General features: G+C 49.1%; 1 protein-coding gene across 2 annotated transcripts in view; it reads left to right on the top strand.

Annotated features, from left to right (window-relative positions):
- Window positions 1-15,024, top strand: part of ZMAT4 (zinc finger matrin-type 4) — a 67,082-nt gene extending 52,058 nt beyond the window's left edge. For both annotated transcript variants that reach the window (XM_037371784.1, XM_037371783.1), the window contains 2 exons: window positions 6,099-6,195; window positions 14,453-15,024. In XM_037371784.1, coding sequence (XP_037227681.1) covers window positions 6,099-6,195; window positions 14,453-14,468 — 113 coding nt within the window. In that variant the 3' untranslated portion in view covers window positions 14,469-15,024. The remainder of the gene's footprint in view (window positions 1-6,098; window positions 6,196-14,452) is intronic.
- The last annotated feature ends 1,777 nt before the right edge of the window (window positions 15,025-16,801 follow it).

Below are 16,801 nucleotides of genomic sequence, written 5' to 3'. Positions count from 1 at the left end.
TGTTTTCTACTCAGACATGAGAAAGAGGAGAAAAAAAAGAAGGAAAAAGAAACCTCATTAACAGCACCTTTTCTCTTGTCTGTACAGAGTTAAAGCTGCAGTACGCATGGTGGCACGGCCAGCTGCCTTGGCCGAGCAGAGGGCGCGTTGCGGGTTTGCCAGCAGTGCCCACAGCCACTCTGCGGGGTCCGACCCAGCCTCGCTGAGCAGCTTCGTGGGGCTTTCCAGCCTGGACAGCAGAGCCGGTCCTGGACCCCCTGCTCCCAGGGATGGGCTGGACACCAGGGGAGCTGGAGGACAGCCCCTGGAAGAGGAAGAAGAGAGTTTTCCTGCTGCAGAGCTGCCGCCTCTGGCTGCCGCGGTGCCCAGCCAACCCTGGAGCAGATCGTGCGAAGACGGAACGAGGTGGGGATGGTGACAAGCCCTGAGTTCTGGGCTCTGCCCCCACAGCTTGCACCTGTTCAGCAACACGGAGCTGAAGCTGCTCCATCGGAGGCACCGGTGCGGCTCCGTCTGGCGGCTCTCGCCTCCCCGCAGCCTGCACCAGGCGGCGAGGGAATTGCGTTTTTGCTCCATCAGCTCACATTTCACCAGTGTGACTTCATGTTGGCGTTATCCATCACGGAGTTCTCTTGTTCCTGCTCTGACGCAGGTGGGCTCGGCAGGGGCAGGGGCCTTGCAACAGAGACTGGCATATCTCAGTCGTGGGGAATTTAATTAATAACGAACTCTGCTTATTGCTGGTGCTGAGCCAAAACCCCGCAGCAAAATGGTCTCTCTGTGAAGGCTGGCGCAGTGTTTGAAAGTCTGGGCTTCGTCACATGGATTCAGTGTTGCCCTTTCCTGTATGTACGCCTTTGAATGAATAAAATGAGCACAAGGCTTTACGTACAGGGCGGACCTCCCTTCATCTCGTTGGTGTTTATAACCTGCGCTTCAGCACCTTTTCGCGTGACAGCAAACAACTTGCCCAGGCACCCTGGGCTCTCTTTGGTGCCTGCTAGTAGAACCTGAATTTTACATAGTGATGGAGACAGATTCTGGGCCAGCCTGGAGCTGATTAGATGGGATCCTGTAAGATCCTCCCCATGCAGGAACATTGGTCTTCTTCCCAGGACACTCAGTCCCTGGAGAATAGGAAAAGCACCATGCCCTGGGGCAGAGGCTGGTGCCTCTCAAGGGCATTACACTGTGGATCCCTAAAATAAAATGCAGCTGCCTCTCCATAAAGCAGGATCGGGAGGGCTGCACAGGGATGTTGTCACCTGAAGCCTTTGTGTTTTCAGGTGAATTGTCACAGTCGCAGGTGCCATCTTGTGAAATCAGGCAAGAGCTGAGTTTTCTTTTCCTTCTCAGCCTATAATTTCTTTGTGTGCCTTATAAATATTTTTCATTCTGTGCTGTCACGTTTGGTTAGTAAAAAGCGATGTTATTAACAAGTCCTTCCCTGGAATGTATTTTAGTGCATTTTATGCAGAATGACATTAATGACTTTACTTGCTAATATTTTATTTAATGGATAAAAGAGCACATTCCATTTTACATGAATGCATGTCATGATGTAAGGGAGGGAATGCTGATGTGTCGTGAGGGTACAAAAGTCGGTGTGAATACAGACAGAGCCCAGCATTTCCTAGCACAGACTGCTCTGGTTGGGACCACCTTCCCGTTGCAGAGTGCTTGCTGTGCTAATACTCAACTCCAACATGCTTTGGTTGGTAGCGTTTTATGGAACCACAGTTTCAGCCAAGTTGGCAGCTTTGGTGAGCTCCAGTGAGATCACATACTGTTAATTTTGATGTTATGGAGGTGATTATTGCCGCTGGTTTCATCTTGCAGCTCATCTCAGGCTAGTTTCCTTTCTCCGTGTCTCGTTTCGGTGGAGTTCATGTCACACCCAAGACTCTCCCTGTACAAGCCCATCCAGGATGGGGGACTCAGCCAAGGGGTCCTGCAGTCCTCGTCCTGCCGCAGGTGCAGATTGGCGCTGGTCCAGCCCCAGCGACATTGCCATCCATCTCAAACCTATCTGTGCACACTAGCAGGTGTGTGATTCCGCTGAGCGCAAACGAGTTCATAGCATCAGCCAGTGGGAAGAGCTGCTGTGGTGGAGCAGTGCTGCGTGCTGCCGGTGCTGGGCGTGGGGGACAGGGTTCCCCCCTTGTTCATCATCATGTGCAGCTGTGACACGCTGGTGGGAAAAAAAACAGTGTCCTGAGTTAAAAACTGTAATTGCTGATGGCGTTTCCACCTACACAAGTAATTAAGATTCAATAAGGCTGCTGTTAATGTACGCTGTTAAATTAGCTGCTGAGCATTAGAACCTTATTACCTTAATTTAAAGTATTACCAGGTTTTTCGTTCCCCAGCCCTGATCTCTGCCGTGCAGCAATCACGGCATGGTCTGAGGGCTTGGTCTGCAGCAAGGTGCTAACGCAGCGCCTGTGTCAGCCATGCACTGCCTTTTCCATGCTCTCCCCTGTGCTGTGGCATGTGTGTAGGGGGTTTCTGATGCCTGTTGCCTTAATAAAGGAAGCAGGAGCTGCCAGCTACGGACAGAGGGTTTGACTATAAAACCATTGCTACTGCACCAAGAATAAATTCAGTAAGGAGAGCATCCATAAGCATATCTGCAATTTGAGTTTTGTTCTGTGCCACATCATAACACACAAAAATAGAGGTGACTATTTAAATACTTACGCATAATCGCTTGCTTGCTATTCTCAAGTACTCATCTGAATTTTTTTGAAGTATTTCTTAGAGAAGATGTTTAACTTCATGTTGGGCCAGATTCCTAGGTGAGAGATGTATGAAGTGTTTGAGAAAAGTGGGGTGGGTAGTATAGCTTGTGTCTGAAGTTCAAAAAAAGACAAGTTATTTTTTTTGGAGTCTGTAGGTGCAGCTGGGAAATGGTAAGTTTGTATATAGCCTTTGCAGCTGATTATGGTATGCATAAACTGATCAAATTCAAGAATGCCGTGCATTATTTGTTCTAAATGAATTGTTTTAACAATTTCTGCAAAGAAATAATACTGCAGAAAGTCAAAAGAGACTATGATATGGTACATTAAAACTGTTTCTAAAGAGCACAGCAGCCCATGCTGAGAATCCCACAACTCTGGTATTTTTAAGTGGATCCCTTCAATTAAGCTTGAAATGATCTGTTCAGATCTTCATGAAAGTGAATCAGTGCAGAGCAGAGACCTCACCACAGAGACTCTAAAATCGCAATTCTCTTTTTCCTAGGAGTACAGGGCAGAAATTACTTTAGCATCAATGGTTTGCTGTGATGCTGATGGACATGTAATGTCAGTGATGCTAATGCAGTCTGTGATGCCAAGGGAATTATTAGGATGTTAAAATACAAGAGAGAGGAGGGCAGAAGAAACCACTCTCTGACACTCAGCATAGTAAGGGAGACAACAGAATCAGGGTCTGAAACACTTATGTCTGCATTTAAATGCTTAATTCATGTCAGGTTTTGGCCTGCATACCAGGAACAAGAGCCCTCAGACTGCTCTACCTCTCAGGGATGTCCAGAAGAGAAACAGGCATTCAATGTACGTTCAGCTGCACTCCGTTCCCTTCTGCAGGACCTGGTTTTGTTGCTGCTCTGGTTCTTAGAAGAGGCTTCTCATTTCTCCCACAAGAAATAGATGGGACCACCCAGCTAGCGGTCCATCTCTTGGCCCAGGTCACTTATGGAAGGATAATGAAGAAAAAAAAAAAAAAAGAAAAGAAAAGAAAGAAAGAAACTAATTGGATCTGCTTTTGCAGGTTTTGCAGGTGTGGAGGAACTTCCCCAGTAGCATTGTGGTGGTCTGTGATTACAGAAAGTTGTGAGGAATGTTTTGGGTGAAAGCTTGTTGAGAAAGTCAAAATAGAACATTAATGTGTAAATAATTACATGATCTATCCTGTGCTAAGCAGGCTAGTGTCCTCTCCAGAGGGAGGGAGGAGTGTGCCAGGGCACTCAGAGTAAATGCCTCAGAACTGGACCAAACGTTTTTCCAGGAGACAAACTGACACGAATTATCAGCTGTTCCCAGCAGCTGCTGGGCAGCATGCTGCCTTGGAAAAAGGTCTTTTCTCCTTCACCTCCAATTCTGACTGCTGCCTGTCTGCTGGGTCCCTGTTTCCAGATTTTCAGTTTTCCAGAGGTGGTAGTTGAACCCAGTTTGAAGATGTTTCTAAGTTGCATACAGAGAAACGTGGCTCTTCTCTTATTATCGTGCCATGGTCAGCAGTGCCTGCAGATATAATTCTGCAAAGTCTCCTGTTCATGTTCTGTGCGTGCATGCTCTTAGGTGAATAAATGTCTTGTCTGCTGTGGATGTCTCAGAGATGTGAAGTCTGATCTTAGCTGAATAGACAAAACACAGGCTGATCTTGTTGGGTTTAGTTCTTCAGCTCGGATTTTTCCAGTGAACGTGCTGAGGGACTTTCTCTGACTTTGCTTATAAATTGCTTTGCAGTTTCTGTTTGAGATGTGCATGAATCTGCTTAATTGCCTGGGTTTTTTCTTCCCTGCAATCTGTGCCCAGAGGCAGAGCAGTGAATTAGGGGAGAAATGCTGTTTAAACCAAGTGCTTTTCCCATGCAGGGAGCCATGGGTGGTGCTCCTTGGGGTGGGGGGTGTCTTTCCCGTGGGTCCAGCAGCCTCTTCCGAGGTGCAGCCTTTGCCCTGTCCTGACCCAGGGAGCGGGACAGGCCATAGTCCACACTTCTGTTGCTCTGGAAGTGTTTGTGTGGTTTGGTTCAGTGCTGCTGACACCATTTGTCTCCTTTTTGCTAGCAGATAGACAGACCTTGCGTGCATACGACCCGTGCACATCTCCAGTGTTGCACGGTCGCCTGCCTGGTCTGGTCCTGCCTTAACTTGCTCGGCTGACAGCACTGCTGCACTTAGGTAGCTTCTCTGCAGTTTGCATCACAATCCAATGAAATGCAGCATAGTTACCTAGCAAATCACTTGTAACTGTGGCAATCCAATAAACAATGAAGTGGAAAGTAGCAGAGGCAGCTAAGAGATTTGTTAGAAAGTAAAAAATAAACAAACAAAACCCCCCAAACCTCCCCAAAACCAAAGCCAACTGAATTTCATAACGTTTCTACTGTGAACCCACTGAGATGTTCTTTCTAGTTCAGTGGTACTCAGTTGGCCAGCAGCAAGAGCAACAGCTATATAAATAGTTGGTTGTTATTGTGTCTGTGAAGGGCTAAAATTAGCAAAGCAAGGGCTGCTTTGCGGTCAGGGGCTGTAGACAGGTATCGTAGCCAAGAATAAATCTGTCAGGCAAATGAGCTCCTGGCATCCAGCTTTTGTATGGCCACTTGGTACCCACGCCAGGCTTCCAGCTTTGACCTTCAGACAAAGGCTGCCGAGTCACCAGCTCTCAGTGATCAGCAGCTCCCAGCAAACATGGTGTTTGCTTTGGTGGATAAATCAGGGTGGGTCCCTCTGGGGGAAGAAAAATAAGATCCTAAGTGACCTAGCTCCTAAATACACTAATGAGGAACTGCCCTGAATTTGATCACTATCAGAACCCAGGGGAATGAGTAGGGCCTCATGTGCTGGTTAGTCTTGAGCGCAGTGGTGCCTTGTGAGAGTCACAGGAGAGGGATGTGGGCGCTGAGGAACTGTGGGGACTGCGGTGTCCAGGAAGTATTTGCCTGTGAAACCTGCTTCATTCTGCTCAGACTGTGCCTCTTAAGAATATTTCTTTAGGCTTCACTAATGCTTGGATACCCTGGCCTGGAAAAGTAAATAGATGGGTAACTGTAAAGAGAAATGTCTGGGCAACTGGAAATGAAATTTGAGATCCGAGTATCTTCTAATTAATTAAAAGTTGGCTGGGAGCAAGGGTTACTGCTTTTTTTGTTGTTGTTTTTTTTTTTCTCCCCCCCCTCCCCTTTCTTAAGCCATTATCACTCAGTTGTACTTTCCAGCTGCCATGTTGATTCTGAGTAGTCTGTAGCCCCGACACGAAGATGTTTTTCCTCCCAGTGCAGCCCTGAGCTTGCCCTCAGCCTGCACCGACACACACGGCTGGTGCTGAGGGCAGTGCACAGTTAATGACTCCAGGTTTTCTTTGCAGGCCTGAAGCGCAGCTACACGTGCAACATCTGCAATGTCACCCTGAACTCGATAGAGCAGTACCATGCGCACCTGAAGGGCTCCAAGCATCAGACCAAGTGGGTACCTGCGTGCTTTTCCTGGTGGCCTCCCGCCTGCCTGTGCCTGCCTACGTGAACGCACACGTACTGTAATGCTTACGCTCCGATAACCCCGTCATCTGAGGAGCTCTGGGTGTTTTGCTAACACAGATAGGGGTGGCCCCTCCAGCTTGGGGCGTGCAGGGCTGAGCCCAGCTGGGTGTCCCAGCGTCCCACCGAGGTGCGGAGGGCAGTTCTGCTGTTTGCTGGCAATCTCCCACCAGCCACAGCATGCCCCAGGAAACCCACCATCGGGCCATGATGTGTCCCACGTGATGTGTCCCATGCAGCCTCCGTACCGGCTGCTGGGTGCTGCTCCTGCCTTCCCGCGTTTCTGCCCGAGGCTCTGGGGTTGTCCTGCAGAGCCCTGAGCCCGCAAATGTCCCGTGGATGGGGCTCCTGCCTGGAGAGGTGAAGGGTGCTAAGGGGTTGTCCTGCTTTCCTGAGCATCTTCCTTCTCTCCCGCAGACCCCTCCTCTAGCCGCTCCTTCTCAGGACACCCCCTATCCCCCCCATTCCCCTGGCTGTTGTCCTGCACATCCTCAGGGATGCCCCTCGTCCTCAGCTTGTCCTTCATAGGTTATCAGCTTTGGGGCAGGAGCACTCCTTTAATCCTGCTCACAACGGTGCCCAGTGCCGCAGGCATTTGCAGCACAGATTACCGTGGAGCCCTGCGTGTCTCTTCCCCACGTCCTCAGCCCAGTGATGGGTTTTCTGTCCCTCCCTGCTGAACCATGCCAGAAGATGCATGCTGGGAAACCCAAATAGCTGCCCATCCTCTCCTCAAACTGCGCGGTGCCTGCTGGTTTGGGAAGGGTGAAGAAGGAATGGGCAACAGTGACCCAAGATGTTAACAACTTCTGGTCCTGATGTCACAGGCATTTGTGCTTAATGACACCGAGTTTGCAGCATCTTTCATGTGTTAAACCTTGGAAGAGATACTGGGAGTGTAATGGGATTAGGTGTTTCCAAATGAAAATGTTTATGCTGTGATTTAGAGCAATTATGTATTACCCAACTTTGAGAATTGGAGGGAGTCTGCTCTGTCAATTAGTACAAATTATTAAAATGAAGTGATAAAGATACATGTTACCAGAGAGGAGATTAATCAACTAATCTCTCTTAATACACTTATGTGTGAGCTTTGGGAACCGTTTCAGGCTGAAGCACTCAGGACTGCCCAGATTAGAGGAAGGATATAAAAGGTGTCATTAGTTACTGAAATATTTCAGGTAGCTTTAAGGGCAGTCTGAAAGATGAGGCAGGATGATCAGAACCAGCAATATGTACTAATGTCAATGTCTAATTTTACTTAAGCTACCAAAGGATAAACGCAGACCTTCCCCAGATGATGTTAGACCTTCAAAGATCCCCAGTATTATTCGTGTTGCCTCTATCCTATTTATTCACAGAGCGTTTGAATGTCTTCCAGATGCTACCCTTTCTGGACCTGAGCATGTAGTCATATTCAGGATCCCAATTAGCAGAAGGAACTGATTTTCTAATGAGGTGGTGTTCTTCCTCCCGCTCCTTGCGAAGGGTGGGTGAAGTGGAAGGAGAGGCGATTGTCGAGCGGCTGTAGTGATGCAGCACACCTACCAGCCTCCATGTTTTGTGGAGGAGAGGGCTGGGGTCAGGCAAGCGAGACGTGGGCTTAGGCTGTGCTGCAGGCAGTCTGGGACCTCCAGTAAGCCCCTTCTGCCTCCACCCCCTTCCTCTTTTAGCACGTCTAACTGGCTGCCCATCCCGGCTCCAGCAGGTTACATGTGCAGCGTGCAGGACGGTGCAGACAGGGTCGGTGTCCGTAGCCAGCGCCACAGATTCCCACTGCTGGAAAGTAGAGCTGACAGCTTTCCCCGTCGGAAACCTGGAATGAGAGCAGCTGTGATGTGCTGCCCAGGCACAGAGCTGTAATTTATCCTTCCCCTGCCAGTCCTTCTGAGTTTGTGTTATTACTGCTGTTGTTGCTGCTGGTATTATTGCAAGGGATAAAGGAGTTCATTTCAAATCAGAGCAGCCTCGTGGACAGGGATAGAGATGTGCAGGAAAGGTGTGCTGCTACTTCTCAGCATTGGGAGGGTGCCTCACCCTGGTTTATACCTACACCTTCCGCTTTCGGTGCTCAGTCACCTGCAGCTAGCTGAGTGTCATCTCCACACATAGATGGTTCTGCAGAAGGATCATTCCTTCTGCATCTGCTGCTTTCCCAAATATTTTCTTCCAGCTCCCTGCAACAAAAACTGCAAAGACTCGGGGTCTTTCTACTTCGTCTCATTCTGTAGCTGGAGTAGGAGCCGAACGGGGAGTGTGTTACCACAGAGCTCAAGATCGAAAGGGATGTCTGGGTAAAGGATCAGCACGAGTCGAGACAATAATTCACAGTGGTTTATCGCTGCCCATCGGGTGGAGACCCTCAGCTCCCTGCCTGGCAGGCGTGGCGGGAGGCCAGGCTGCGGGATGGGGAGCTGGAGGAGTCCCCATTCCGTGGCGGGAGGCATTGCTGCTGTTTGGCTGATGAACCTCCCGCAGCCGTTCAGACCTGGGAGAGCAGAGCGCTGGGGTGCCGGGGGTGCCGGTGAGCAGGAGGGTACAGCCGGATCCTGTCCCGAACACATGGGGCGGCCGGGAAGGGAGCAGCACCCGGCGTGGTGAGGGCTGCGCTGGGTTTGGGGAGGCTCCCAGCATCCCAGCCCGTCTCACTGGGATGCCATTCAGCCAAATGTCACCACGGTATTTTAGTGCCAAGGCTTGGTGGAAGTTGCAGTCATTCCCAGAGCTTTCCGGAGCTCTGAAAGCATGTGAATTATTGATAGGAAGGCACATTTCTCTTTCATCTTGGTGAGGATCAAGCCAGCCTGTGCAGGGAACACCAGAGTAGTGCAGAGGCCTGCAGGACTCCTGCTTTTTTTTTTTTATAAGGACCTTCCTCTTCTGCAAATTAATATTCTTATCAGTCTTTCTATATTTAGTTTCTTATCATTTATTCATAATGACTTAAATCTGGTCCCAAGAGATTTTCATGGGCATTCAGTACAAGAGGAAACAAAGTAATAAATTCAACAGAAAGTATGTTACAAATGTAATAATGGAATGCCAATTAGAGACATTCGTCTGACCAATTTCTATGGGAAATTGCTCAGATTATTCTATTTCCTCCATTCGTTGTTCATTCTTATACAATTTTCTTTGAGGCTAAGTATCCCAGCGCGGCAGAGATCTCTCCAGCGCCTATAGGAAAGTGCAGAAGCATGGGAGACAATAGGTTGGCAGCTTGGGTTTGTGCACAACAAAAGCTTTTTCCGCCCTGTAATTAGGATGTAACCAGATTTTACTCTCCTTGTTTAAAGCTGCCTTTGCAGCTTCATTGTCCTCTCTGTGGGACTGAGGGGGTGAGTTACCCGAATCTGTTGTCCTGAATCAGTTCTGCCCCCATAGCCTGAGGGGTCTGTAACAGCCATATAGGCTGCTCAGTGGGCCGGACCCAGCGGGCAGCCCCAGCATGAGTCTGGGGGAGGTCTTAGGATAGTTCCTCTGTTTGCCCCGCACAGTGATGACCTTGCCCGTGGTGTTTGTACAGAGCTGGCTGCACAGGTTGGGTGCTTGTGATAGTAGCAGGTAGCAGAAGAATTCAAGAAGGTAAATACAGTTTATACAGCTAACGTTCCTGGGTACAGAAATTGTCTGTAGTGCAGACAAAGAGGAAGAAATCTTCATGTCTAGTGCTGTAAATTAACACATTATGGCAAGTTACTCTAAAATGTGTTTTGACTGTTGTATGAGTGACTGAAGGTGTGCTGGCCGTCAGCTCAGCCCTGTTTCCAGAACAAAGGGATGTGCAGGGCAGCAGAGACACAGCAGATTTTGACAGGGCTGCATCTATGTTTTTGTAGCTTTCTACAAATGATTGCCTCTTCTATACAAAGAAAGTTAATTTTGAAACCCAGAGCCGGTGCTGCTGTCGAGTTTGCGCTGAGCAAGGCTGGGTCGTGGCAGCACCTTGGCTGGAGAGCGCAGGGTGAGGCAGATGCGAGTGTGCTTGGCATTGGGGTGCCAGGGGAGGAAGCCGTCCCTCCTGCAGCCCTCCTGTGGACCTCGGCGAGTGTTTTGTCCGCTGCTTTTTGTTGTTCTCATTATTGTTGGTTAGTGTCAAGACTGCCCTCTTCCCTATAACTCAGTCTGAAGCCAGTGGATTGCAGTTGCCAAGGCAACAAAACATTTTATGTAGCTGCCATACTTCATATAATTAAATATATATATATATGTGTGTGTGTGTAAAAGGCGGGGAGCAGTTTGTAAAGGAAAGGGATTTTGCTCTGGGACAGATTAGCAGGGAAGGTGATTGCAGGTGGGAAGCTGCCCAAAAATACCGGGCAGTTGAGCCTTCTGAAAAGCTGCATTAGGAGAAAAGACCTTTTGTGAGGAACGAGTCAAGTTGTGGGTATTTATTATGGTCCTTGAGAGCGCTCCAGAGCGCAACACACAACTGAGCCACTGCTACAGTTGCTTTAAATAATCCACCATATACAGCCCTTGAACTACTGCTTAGAGGGCCACGTTGCTTGAACCTTCGTCCCCGCTCTGTGCGGGCACCGACAGTGCTGGAGCTCCGTTAGCGGCGCAGGAGCTGGAGGCTGCGGCCCCTGCAGCCGGCCTGCTCTTCCTTCGGGGTGTCTGGTGGGGAGGGCTCAGCTGTTTGCTTACAGGAATTTCAGGGGCTCACCTGAATGCCTCCAACTCAGTCTGTTTGACCAAAAGATGGGGAAAACAAGGGTTGGAGGGGGAGAGCTGCAAGTGTCTTGGCTGGTATTTTGGTGTTGAGTAAAAGGGGCAGGAGGAGGTGGCGAATGCGAGCTAGTCCTTATCCCTCTGATCAATGAATATGCAAGGCAAGATAATGTCTGCTAGCTCCCATTTTTTCCCTGGGGTGCAGCTACTTTAACCTGTATATTTGAAAATAAAGGAAAAATGCATCCTTTTTTTATCCTGTCGTAAAGTCAGGAATTGGAGCGAGAGTCAGATACAGGAGAATATTTCTTTCAAAGCCTCGCAAATCTGGCATCCAGTCTGTTCACATCAGGGGTCAGGCAGTGTTCATCACCGCTCCGATGGGAATGCGCGTTCGCACAGAGCAGCTGAGCAGGGGCTGCTTCTAAATGTGCGGGGGGAGCAGTGCTCCGGCCCGGGGCTCCAAGGAGTGACGCGGTGGCGGCACACACACGCGCCAGCACAGAAGCAGGTTTTGAAATGAGGCTGGACTCTGGAACATCTGCAGCGGGGAGGAGCACTAAACCTTTAATTAGGGATTTATGAACTGTGTAGAGATGATTGAGTCATTGTTTGACTTGCTTTCCAGAAATAGATGTGGGTTTTTTTAATCTCCCCTTCTCCCTCCCTCCTCCCCGCAGTGATCAGAAGAGCAGCAGAATGACGAGCAAGGTGCCAGGCAAGCAGCGGTGCTGATGCCCGCTTTGGCTGGATGTGGTCAGCACCAGCACCTTTCTATGGGGACTGGTGGCAGCCAAAACACTGGCTGGTGCGGGGCTGCAAGGAGGACGGCACGTTGTCTCTGAAATACCGGGAGAGAATCACATGCCAGCCTTGCTCCTTGCTGCTTGCAATAGGCTGAAGGAAACAAATCTTCCCTCTTTTCTGGCTTCTGTAAACTGCAAGATGAAAGATTGCTGCTAAAAGTGATTTGCAACAAACAACAGAGAATTAAGTCCTGGGTAGTTGTGAAAGAAGCCAGAAGACATTCAAATTCTGGGCTCAAAGAAAGGCTCATGTGCAATATTGACTTCGGGCTTTGCAAAAGGCACTTCCCTCCTTTAATTAGCGCGGGCAGGCGGCGGGGGTGGGACCAGGGTGCTGTGGTCATGGCTACGTCCTGGAGAAGATAGCTGTGTTTGGGGTGAGTTGCACCGGAGGACCCAGCTCCAGCTCTGAAGTAGCTCCTCAGGGGCTTGTGGATGAAAGGATGAAAGATGCTGTTGGCAGAGTACCAGAGCCCAGACCCACGTTTGATGTAAGTGCCATCTCTGGGCTGGTTGCAAATATATTAAACGCTGTAATAATGTGCCGGATAGTGAGAGCTGAGAGCTATCCTCCACCGTTCTGGCTGTCAGCAATTGGAGGCTGAGATCCAGCCCTAGTAATTAAGAGTCTGACTATATGGGGATAATGATTCCCACTTCCATAAAGAAGAATTTTATCTTCTCGCCTTTATTTTGTCTCTTTGATCAGCCAGACCTCTCTGCCACATCTAGAGCTCACAAATGTATGCTGGCATTTTATAACCACTCATTTACACATTCATAGATGCTAATACCCGTCTAGGTTTCTCTTTCAAAGTCATGCTTTCTGATTAATTTTAGGATTTTCGCAGAGAGGGGACCCAATCCTGCAGCTATCATTGGGGTAAAATCCATCCAACCTACCAAAGGAGAGAAGTATTCAGTTGAGATGAAATTTTTGTGGTTGAAAACGGTCCTTTCTGATTTGGAAGGTGTGCTCTGAAGACCTTTCTGCACAGCCCTTCACCTAGTCACTGGGTTGCACCCTGTGAAAGCCCAGATGATTAATGGCCTGCTGAGGAGCAAGTGACAGCAGGCGTGGTGCCTCTGCAGTTTTTTTCTTTTCTTTTTTCTTTTTTTTTTATTTTCCCTGATTGAGAACACAGATGTCTAATTGGAATAGGGTATTTATTAACATAAGCTGCTTGGCTATTCAGAAGTCGGAGCTAATCAAAATACTGTAAATATCGTGCCTGGAGAAATGTCACCCTTCACCATGATTGCATTTCCATATTTTTTTCAATCTATTTAAGAAAGTGTAAACAAGCATTTAGAGCCCGTTGTGGCTGAAACGTGCTCCTGGTTGCGGTGTTTGGGGTGGCAAAGGCGCAGGCAGTGGGCATGGCGCAGGCAGGTCCTGGGTGCTCTGCCCACCCTCCTTGGGTGGCATCTGCGGCTGTCCCTGCTCGGGGCCTTGGAAGTTAATTAATCTGCCCAGAGGCAAGATGTGCCTAGAGGAAGGCTTTGGTGATTCCTGGCCTGGCTTCAACTGTGTCAGGTTTTATGCAAAATGTTATTTCTGTTTCCCCTGGATTTTTCCAGCTCCATCCCAAGTGATGGGAGGCTGAGCTCCCGCCTACACATCCTCACCCAGAATGAATGCACTCTTTGATATAAGATTTCTAATAAATTTCAGGAAATTATAGTAAATACGTGAGTTGTACCATATCCTTCACAACCAAGCCAAATTATTTTTTTTTCTTACCTTAATGACCGCAACTTTTATTGGTAGCGCTAACGCTTTCCATGTGCTCTCTGTACTGTATAGTGGCTGATGCCTAAAATATGAAAAAGCCTTTAGAGTGATAATAACTCCAGAAGATGAATAGTTATAAAAGGTAGATGGAATTGAAAGGCATTTTAATTTGTCATTATTTCAGTTCCAGAGAGCAGCTGAATAATTGCACTACCTATGAAGAGAGAGTGTGTAATACTTTCTCTTGTTAAAGAATTAAATATTCTCTCTTCCCTTTAAATGTAAGTGAAAATAAAGGTATCTCTGGTATCTTCTGTTTTGATCACAATTTGAAAGCCCCAGAATGGCTCGTGCAACTTTGCTTTGTGGTGTCAGGTGTACAGATTATTACTTTAATGTGAAGCATCAGCATTGGACCCATTTCCCAAAGTGTAAGCCTGAGATCGCCAAACGAATGAGAAATTCCTCACGTATACGTTGGGTCACAAATAAGGCAAGTTTTGCAGGGTTTGGTAGGCTCTCGAACAAAATGAAACTGAAGACCTACAGAAAGTACGCTTTTTGCAAATTGTTACAGCAGTTTTCTTTCATAAAATACAAAACTGTCCTTAAAATTGCAAGGGTGCTTTAGGTAGAAAGAGTTTATTTATATGGGATTTTTTAGAACTGACATCTCTTCATTGCTCACATTAAAAAGTTTCTTAGTCATTATGAGAAGGGTTGCAGGTTTGTCCGGTCCTGCTTGGCCCAGGGTCTGCCTCGGGCACTGAGTCTCTCTGGAGCTTTGGCTGCTGAAGGGCGGTGGCGGGGGTGGGCACCGTCTGCTGGGGAAGGGGAGCCAGATGGTCCTGGGGCTGCCCGGGCAAGGGTGGAGGCAGAGGCATGGGCAGACCTCAGGAGATGCTCAGAAACCAGCTCTGAACTGGGAACGCAGGGCAGAGAGTGACTTCTGCTTGTTCCTGTCTTGCAGCTTGAAGAACCAGTAGTAGCCCCACAGGCGAGGAGCACCACCGAGGCAGATCCTGCAGAGAGGAACTGGCCAGCGAGGAGAGAATGCTTTCTTGGACAGTGATCCTGTGTGGATTCAATAATTAACATGTAACTAACCTTCGCTTTGGACAAATACATGGATTTTTTTTTTTAATTTTGTGGTGAGTTAAAATATTTCAATGGATTTTTTTACCCTTTCAAGATAGTATTTATTCAGCACAGAGTCTAGAGTATGATAACTATCCTGTAAATACAGCACTTAATCATCACTCATCTTCAGAGACAGTGGAAACAAAATATTTTACTTTTTCATATTTATTCTTAGATTTCTCCCAAGAGTATAAAATTATTCTATTACATTACCCATGATAGTGATGTAATCAGCCTTCAATCAGAAATAAACATACTTTCTTCACCTTCTCCAGCATGGTTTGTGTCAACACATAAAGAGCAGCAAAAAATGAATCACGGGGATTGTATAACAGATGAATTTTTAACTTTCCTCTTTGTCTTCAGAGAAACAAATGGTTCACTGAGCAAAGAAAACTAAAATGAAAGTCTTAACTTTTCCTGCTGGTAGGATTCCTACAGGCTAGACGGAAGCTGTTCGCTCTACCGACTTTGCTGAGGCAAACCCACAGCCAGACGCTGCTCTGCCCGCCGTCCCGGGGTGCTGCAGCCCTCCCGGAGAGATGCGGGACAGTGGGTCTGGAGCAGTGGCCGTGGCTGAGCTCGCTGGGCCACCCTGTCCATCCCGCCCCGCACTGGGGGCACTGGCTGCGAGCGTGTTACCTGCGCACCTGCAGGGAGATGGTGGAGAGGCAGCGGGGACCGGTGATGGGGACAGTGGAGAGGCGGCTTGCGGAGGCTGGTTTCAGGACACCGAGGCCAACTGTCCCCGGAGCTGCCCTCACTATGCAGCGGGTGCCAGGCTGGGACCCGTGGCCGTGGTGGAGTGAGCCCTCGCCGGCATCTGGGCATTACCAGCACGGCCGCACTGGTGAGTTTTGCGCTGGGGCAGAAATCTTTGTGCCCCAGGATGGGGGGCCCAGCGCTCCCAGAGCCGCACCAACGGCAGACCTCTGCCCAGGCACTGCCTGGCACGGCACGACACGGCACAGCACAGCCCCCCATGCACTCGCTGCTGGGGCCTGGGTCTGCAGAGCCGCGCATCTCCCGCTGAGCTCTGGCCCTTCCCTCCCCATGGGCAGGGGGTTCAGGTGAAGGCTGTTCCCGTATCAGAAGACCCAGTGTGTTGCAGCCGTGTTGGCACTGCGAGCGGCGAAGCGTTCGGCAGGGTCGGGTCTGCAGGGAGCCTCGGGAGCTGGACATGGTGGAGACCCTGCGGGTGCTGGGTGTCGCTGGCAGCTCCTCCAGCCGGGGTCCCGCCGCCCACGGAGCACCCCGTCCGACAGCACCGCCGCCAGCAGCTCCGTGGCAGACTGTGGCTCGTGGGGGTCCGTGCTCACAGGGAGGAGAAAACTCAAAGGATTTGAAGGAAGAAAAAATTAACAGAAAACCAGCCTTAACTGTCCCAAAGGATCAGTGTTTGTGCAGACCCCAGCCGGGTCCCAGTCTGCAGCCGTTCGGTGCTTGGCCATAAGGAAGGTGTTTATTCCTTACTGGCTTTGGGGGGAGTGGAAACAAAAGTAACTCTGTCCACTGGAAGGAGGGAGCTCATGAAGATTTATAGTTTTCCTACTACAGTCAGCACAAAGAGACCGGGCTTCTTACCCAACCCGCTGCAATGCAAAAAGAGCTGCAATAAACATGGTCCAGTTTCACGTAGGTACTACAAGCAATGCAAAACAAACAGCGCTGTGCCCTGTTAGACAAACTCGGTGAGTGCACTTTGCATGCAGAGAACCTGTCTTGTGCATGCTGCTAGAGATTAAGCACCACTTCTTTAAAGCGCAATCTGGTTGGTTTATGTGTGTGTAGTAACACAATTCTTCTGAGGCTGTGGCCATTTCCCTGGTTCTGCAACTCCGAAATAACAGGCTCTGACATTTCCTTGTTGTGCACACTTGGCTAGAGGCTCTCTTGTGTCTTTGGAAGGGAGCAGTGATGTGTGCGGATCCATCAGTTCATTTACCAGGAATCCCAGCAACGTGCACGTCCACTTCGCCAGCGTCTCAAGGAAGAGCAGTGACCTGCTGCTGCTGGCTCTGCGTCGCAGAAACTTTTAATTTAATCCACAGCTCACCACTGTGGCCTGCAGGTTTGTGAATTTTCTGCCGAGTGAACAAATTGTACGTAGATGATTAGTCTGCGTCCTCCGTCTGCTTCTCTGCACCTTAATAAGCCAAAGCAAAGCGAGGTGTGTTGC

The sequence above is a fragment of the Falco rusticolus genome, chromosome 20 (assembly GCF_015220075.1).
Source record: "Falco rusticolus isolate bFalRus1 chromosome 20, bFalRus1.pri, whole genome shotgun sequence".
Lineage (NCBI taxonomy): Eukaryota > Metazoa > Chordata > Aves > Falconiformes > Falconidae > Falco > Falco rusticolus.
Note: the sequence above shows the minus strand (reverse complement) of the source record. Positions and strands in the feature narration are given on the sequence as shown.